The sequence below is a fragment of the Manacus candei genome, unplaced genomic scaffold (assembly GCF_025592945.1).
Source record: "Manacus candei isolate 608988 ecotype Guabito, Panama unplaced genomic scaffold, ASM2559294v1 h1tg000002l, whole genome shotgun sequence".
In the NCBI taxonomy this organism is placed as follows: domain Eukaryota; kingdom Metazoa; phylum Chordata; class Aves; order Passeriformes; family Pipridae; genus Manacus; species Manacus candei.
In genome coordinates, this window is record NW_026138050.1 from 5,655,001 (window position 1) to 5,661,146 (window position 6,146).

At 58.5% G+C, this 6,146-nt stretch overlaps 1 protein-coding gene across 2 annotated transcripts; it reads right to left on the reverse strand.

The window, feature by feature from the left end:
* Positions 1–651: 651 nt before the first annotated feature.
* Positions 652–5,640, reverse strand: UNCX (UNC homeobox). Of its 2 annotated transcripts, XM_051779946.1 has the most exons (4): positions 5,178–5,319; positions 4,176–4,276; positions 3,873–4,048; positions 652–2,246 (listed from the first exon to the last, which is right to left on the reverse strand). In XM_051779946.1, the coding sequence occupies exons 2-4, from the start codon at positions 4,240–4,242 to the stop codon at positions 1,200–1,202; spliced, it is 1,290 nt and encodes a 429-aa protein (XP_051635906.1). In that variant the 5' UTR covers positions 4,243–4,276; positions 5,178–5,319; the 3' UTR covers positions 652–1,199. The 2 variants fall into 2 exon arrangements, with proteins under 2 accessions (XP_051635906.1, XP_051635827.1); XM_051779867.1 differs by lacking the exon at positions 4,176–4,276 and having other exon boundaries at positions 5,178–5,640.
* Positions 5,641–6,146: the final 506 nt, after the last annotated feature.

Consider the following 6,146-nt stretch of genomic DNA (forward strand, 5'->3'; position numbering starts at 1 on the left):
GCTCCCCCAGGAGCCCCAACCCTATTAGAACAAATGTGTTCTGCTTTTGTAAAGAGGAGCGTTTGCTGCGCCTGTCCTATTACAGGCGACACATGATCAATAGGTTGATAACACAGCAACATCAATATAAGCGACAGAACAATGAGGGATATCATTGAACATCTATCTTAATATAGCCAGCTACAAGAGGCCTGACAAAGAGAAAAAACCTCATGAAAATTCCGCCCCACGTATTCCCATCTCCGATCCAATATGCACACACACTCCCCCAGCTGCTGAGGCTATTATTTTCCAATTTCAATTTGACACCCCAGCCTTTCATGCTAATTCTATTATTGTAGGAAGTTTATGTGATTTCATATCACTAGAAATCGGTAATGTATAATAACCCTTTGGGCAAGAAACTGAATCCCCGCAGCAGCCACCGGGAAAATAATTACTTTCATATCAAAACTCTGCAGGAGCTGGCCGGGTCCCGTAGCCTGCAGCTCCTAACCTCGGATGGGAGGGGTGGGCACCGGGAGGCTATAAATGAATAAATTTGTTAAGCAATAAACACACACACGCACACACACAAAGAAGGCTTAAAGGGAAAAAGGAAAAAAAAAAAAAAAAAAGAAAAAAAAAATGTAAAAAGAGGGAAGAGCCACACAGCCAGACCAGGCGACAGGGAGTTTTAGAGCCTTTATTTATCAAAAATTTTACATATATAAATATTCTTAGACATTTTTGCATTTTACAAGGGTTTTGAGGAGTTCCGTTGTTGTCGCGGTACAGTTTGTCACACCACAAAGTCCAGCTGCTGCTAAGCCTTAACAAACAATATTCCTTATTTTTTTTTTGTTTTGTTTTTACCCCGTTTTCTTTTTTTTTTCTCTTTAAATATAAAACCCAAAAAGCTCTAACTGATCACCTGAATCGACCTGTGATAAACTCTAAGGAGAGGAAGAGCCACTTTCTCTCGGCTCTGCCGCCGCCTCCCGCGGGCCGCGGGTGCGGCGTGCGTGGGGTGAGCGGGGAAGCGCTTCCCCCCCTTTTCTCAGGGGTGACGGGAGCGGGGGGCGTCTGTGGTGGCGTTCTCGGCTGCTTTTATTTTTGCCCTTTTTTTTTTTTTTTTTGCTTTTTAATTTTTGTTTTGTTCTATTTTACTTTTGTTTCGATTATTATTTTTTTTTATTTTTTTTTTTGGCCGCCCGTGGTCAGTCCATGTCCACCTCCTCGCCGTCGGCGGGGCCGCAGTCCGATCTGTCCCTGGCTGTGCTGGCGTCCCGCGCCCGGACCGGCGATTCGGGCCTGGGGAAGCTGCCGCCCTCCGCGGGGGCGGCCGCCGCCGGGTCCCCGTGCGCGGCCGCGGAGCGGGGCGAGGCTCCGGCCGGCGCGGGGGGCACCGACCCCGCCGCGGTCGCCGCCGAGTCCGTGGAGCCCGGGCCGGGCTGCGCACCCGCGGGCGCCGGCTCCGCGCCGCAGCCCGGCGGGCCGGGGTTGGCGGCGGGCAGCGGGGAGTCCCGAGGGGGCTGGCCGGCCTCGGGGCCCGGGCTGGCCTTGAGGGCGGTCTGCGGGACGAGGAAGCCCAGGGGCTGGGTGATGGGGTAGAGCAAGAAGTGTCCTTTGCCGATGAGAGTGCGGGGGGCGCAGGGGGGAAGGCTGGGGAAGTCCGGGGCGGCCTTGCGGCGGGGGGGTGAGTCGGAGAGGAGGCTCTCCACGCTGAAGGGGTTGAGCTTGTGGAAGCTGCCGGCGCCGCGGGGCCCCCCTGCGCCCCCGCTGCCGTCCCCCGACGGGGCGGCCGCGCAGTCCTTGTCGGGCGGGCGCTGGAGCCTCCCGCTCCCGCTTCTTTGGCTGGGGTAGAAGGGTTCGGCGGTCTGGTCGCAGGTGCCGGGGGGCGGCTCGGAAGGGGCGGCGGCGGCGGGAGGCGGCGGGTGGGGCGGCGGGTGCTGCCCGCGGGGTTTGGCCTCAGGCGGGGCGGGCGAGAGGCCCCCCCCGCCGCCGCTGTCGCTGTCGGAGCTGGGCGTGCTGTGGAGGGAGAGGGCGCTGGGCGAGTGCGGGTGACGGCTTTGGCTTTTGAGCAGCTTCTTCTCGTGCTTGCGCTTCTTCTTCTCCATCTTCTCCAGCTCCTTGCGGGCGATCTCCTCGGGGTCCATGGGCTCCCCGCTGCACGTCGTGGGGTGGGAGTTGTGAGCCGGCCGCCCCGGGCCCTTCTTCGTGTTCTCTTTCTTTCTCCATTTGGCCCGGCGGTTTTGGAACCAGACCTACACACCGAACAACGAGAAGCAATTAACACCCAGCTCACCGGCCCCGCGCGGTGGCCAGGGCGGTGGGAGGGGGGGGCGGAGGGGAGAAGCGCAGCTCAGGCCTCCCCCGTCCACCCCTTCGAGGTGCCGGCAGTCCCCATCCACAGGACTGGGCCTCTACGAGACAGAGAGCAAGGGAGGGGACAGGAAGATATCCAGACTTCTTTATTAACAGGGTGGGGAAAAAAAAAAGGGGGGGTGCACACACACGCACACACACGCTGCACCCTGCCCGCACCGGCGCCGAGGGGAGGGGAAGGGATTACACAGCCTCCCCCGGCTCTTTGCCTTGATCGAGGGGTGCAGAAGCACCGATCGGGGCCCGATCCTCCCGCAGCAGCACGCAAAATGCGATAAACACAGCACAATAAGCGGCCGGAGGTGAGGGGGTGCGGGGGGGACACGACGGACGACGCCTCGCCCAGACGTGCGGGGTTTGAACCTATTACCCTTCCCGGGAGACGGAGCAGAGGGGTTGGATCAGCCCAAAGTGCGGGTTGGATTTGTTATAGAGAGATTTTAGGAGAGAAAAAAAAATTAAATCTTCTCTGCTCCGTCCCTGCTCCTGCCTGCTTTGGCGGGTCCCCGGTGTCCCCGCAGCCCTCGGGCACACGTGCCCCTCCTCGCACCCGCGGCCCTTCGGGGCTGCTGGCAGCACCGATTCCCGGCCGGACTACGACGCCAGCTCGGAAGCACCGTGGGGATACCAGCGCCCCTTCCCGGATCCTTCCCCCGGCCTGGCCCCCGAAGGCTGCCGCGACCCCGGGCAGGGCGAGAGGCGGCTCTGGGAGCCGGCGCGGGAGGGAAAACGGCTGGGAAAGACAGTGTGAGGCAAAGCCTACGGAGGAACCGCGGCCAACGGCGCTGGCTCATCCCGGGGGGACCGTCACCGACGCCTGGGATGGGTTTGAAGACGCATTCCGTGCACACGCGGCCAACGCGAAGCCGCCCACCCGCGCACGGCGGCGGGTCCCGGCAGGATGCGGGGCCGCAGCTCGGCCTCGCCTCCCACTCGCAGCCACCGCGGCATAAAACCAGCATCTGGAGATCCAACAGCCATCCCGCAAACCCTTTCCCCATCCGATTCCCATTTATTTTTTCGAAGATCAATTGAAGCAGATCGGTGCTTCCCCTCCCCGTCCCGCACCTCCAAGGGCCTGAGAAGCTCGTTAAAATTAAGTTTTACAAGTTCCACGCGCTCTCGACGCACCTACGAGCTTTATTGACGTTCTCCAGCATACCCTGGCCCGTGATTACGCCTCATATTTGCATGCTAATTTTCTCGCCCTTGACTCATTTAAGAAAAATGTTTACAGTGGAAAAAACATGCTAAAAAAACGTTTAGGGAAGCCAGGCTGCCCGTTTTGCAAGATTAAAAAAAAAAATATTATAATTATAATGACAAAATAAACCATCAAGCAGCAATGCAAGGCAGGGAACAAAAGGGCCGGGAGGTGCGGGGCTGCGGGCCCAAGCGCACAGGGCCCGTCCCGGAGCAGGGATGCGGGTCCAAGAGGCCTCCCCAGGGACCGCTCGGCCCAGGGAGAGGGTGGGGGGAAAGGGAAGGGGGAACACGGTTTTTACCTGCACTCTGGACTCCACCAAGTCCAGCCTGAGAGCCAGAGCTTCTCGCATAAACACGTCCGGGTAATGACTCTCATTAAACGCCTTTTCCAGCTCCTCGAGCTGCCAGCCAGTAAAATTGGTGCGAGTTCGTCTTCTTTTACAGCCAGGACTTTCTTTGTCCGGGTCACCCGAGTCTGAAAAGGCAGAAATACCCTCAGGTCCCCGGGAGACAGGCCTTCTCCCCCCCTCCCTGCCATTCACAGGAGCCTTTTAACTTTTGTGCTCGGTAGCGGTGGTAAAAGAGCGGGATTAAACACACACCTGCGCTAAAAATGGGGAGGAACCCGATCTGCCCTCGCCTCCTCCGAAAATGTACTTTACAGAACATTTATTCCTGAAGGAAGCTCTCCACAGGCACTCAGCTGGCAGAGAGAGAGAGAGAAGTTCCAATATTTGCGCCAACCACCGAAGGTTTCATTAAAAAAAAAAATTAAAAACCCCCCTTTCCTTCCCTTCCCCAGCCCCCCCGGGAGCACCTGCGTGGGTCACAGCTCACGGCCCGGTCCCATGAGGGACCCCGAGGGCAGGGCGGCCCCTGGGCCTCCCGCAGACCCCCGAGCAAGGGCGAGCATTGGGCTGGGGTGTTCGCAGCCTCTTCGAGTATGCACAACTCCAGGTTGGGGATTTTCAGCCCTGGCTGCACCTCCCTTAACGTTTTCTGCCAGGTGTGGAAATTACGAAAAATAATAATAATAATAATTTGTATTTAGTTGAGGTGCAGAGTGGGGCAGCCTCAAGATTAATCAGAAGGATGTTGGGTCGACGGAATGTTTTAATAGCTGAACAATAGCGGTGCCACAGGCCGGCGGGGAGAGAAGGAAGGAGAGCGCTTCCTTTCGGTTAAATCGTTTAAAAAAAATAATAATTATCGCTCTTCATTCCCCAAATGCCAGTGATTCCCATTATTATTTTTATTATTATTTTTTAAGGGTATGATCTGAGCTCCCACTCGATGAACTTTGGGGGGAGGCACCGGGCCGGGCCCGCTATTGTTCAGGGCACACGCGTGGCCCAGCGCCGATGGGAACGGGGGATGCTCCCGGCGCTCGGCCCGAGGCCCCACGCCCCGTCCTGTCCGCCCCCTCGGGGGTCAGCACAGCCTCCCTCCCCCCCACCAGACACCCCAATATCCGTAGATGGGGATAGGGGGGATACGGGGCGTGCGGTGCTTTTCCTCCTCCGCGCTGACACGCTCCGGGTGGGGAGCGACGGTCGGGTCGCGGGGTGGCGGGGGGGGAACACGCGACACGGGGCCGCTCCTACCTGCGAGCTTGAAGGGCTGGCTGTCCCCGCTCACCCCACAGCCGGAGGGGATGAGCGGCGCCGGGTTGACCACGGAGGCGGCGCAGGAGCCGCTCAGTAATCCATCGATGGAGAAGGGGACGGAGGCGGCCGCCGACTGCAGCTGATGCCCGGCCAGCTCGTAGACGTGGTGGTGCCCGAGCGGGTAAGGGAAGCCCACCATCCCCCCGAACTGGGCATGAGGATGCTCCAGGATGCGGCTGTCCATCATGGGGGCGGCTCTAGGGCGGGGGGTGCCGGCGGGGCTGGGGGCGCTGGCGGCGGGGCGGCTGGGGCCGGGGGTGCTGCTGGCGGAGGAGGCGGCGCGGCGAGGGGCTCATGCTGCAGGGCGCCGGGCGCTTTAACTTTATCAACATCAGGCTCCCAATAATTAGCTCAGGCTGGGGGAATTTGGGACCAATAAGAAACGTTAATCGGTCCTGACGTCAGAGACGTGCCAGTGTGGGGAGCAAACGTTTTCCATATCGATTGCTAATTATACCTGACATCCAGCCTCAATAAACAATATCAGAGCTGTCACAACACAACGAGGGGGGCTTTGATACGAACTCCAGCCCGAGGAGGGCGGCGGGGGCCGGGCGGGCAGGGGGGTGCGGCGGGGGGAAACGCGCGGATCTGCTGATACCCGGTTAAATACTAAACAGTCGGAGTTACACACACACATCCTCCCCCCCACCCCTCCAACCCACCCTCTTCCCCCTTGTCCCCTCCCCTCGCCAAATCACTAATAGATTTCCCTTTAAAACATTCACCAGCGTGTTGTGGGGATTTTTCACCAGAAATGCTCTACTCTCTGAACCTTTAAAGTGATGTTGCTCCAATTACAGAGAGACATTGAGCGGCAAATAGACTGATCCAATAATAGGAGATTCATCATCCGCTCTTTCCAGAGCTGTCACATTGAATTTAAAACTACAAGCCTTTTCATCT

Excerpts from the sequence above, each read along its gene's own strand:
- UNCX (XM_051779867.1), bottom strand. The coding sequence starts at position 5,427 with ATGATGGACAGCCGCATCCTGGAGCATCCTCATGCCCAGTTCGGGGGG. Across the intron at positions 4,049-5,177 it reads CCAGCCCTTCAAGCTCGCAG|ACTCGGGTGACCCGGACAAA; the intron begins GTAGGAGCGGCC and ends CTGCCTTTTCAG. Across the intron at positions 2,247-3,872 it reads TGGTGGAGTCCAGAGTGCAG|GTCTGGTTCCAAAACCGCCG; the intron begins GTAAAAACCGTG and ends TTCGGTGTGTAG.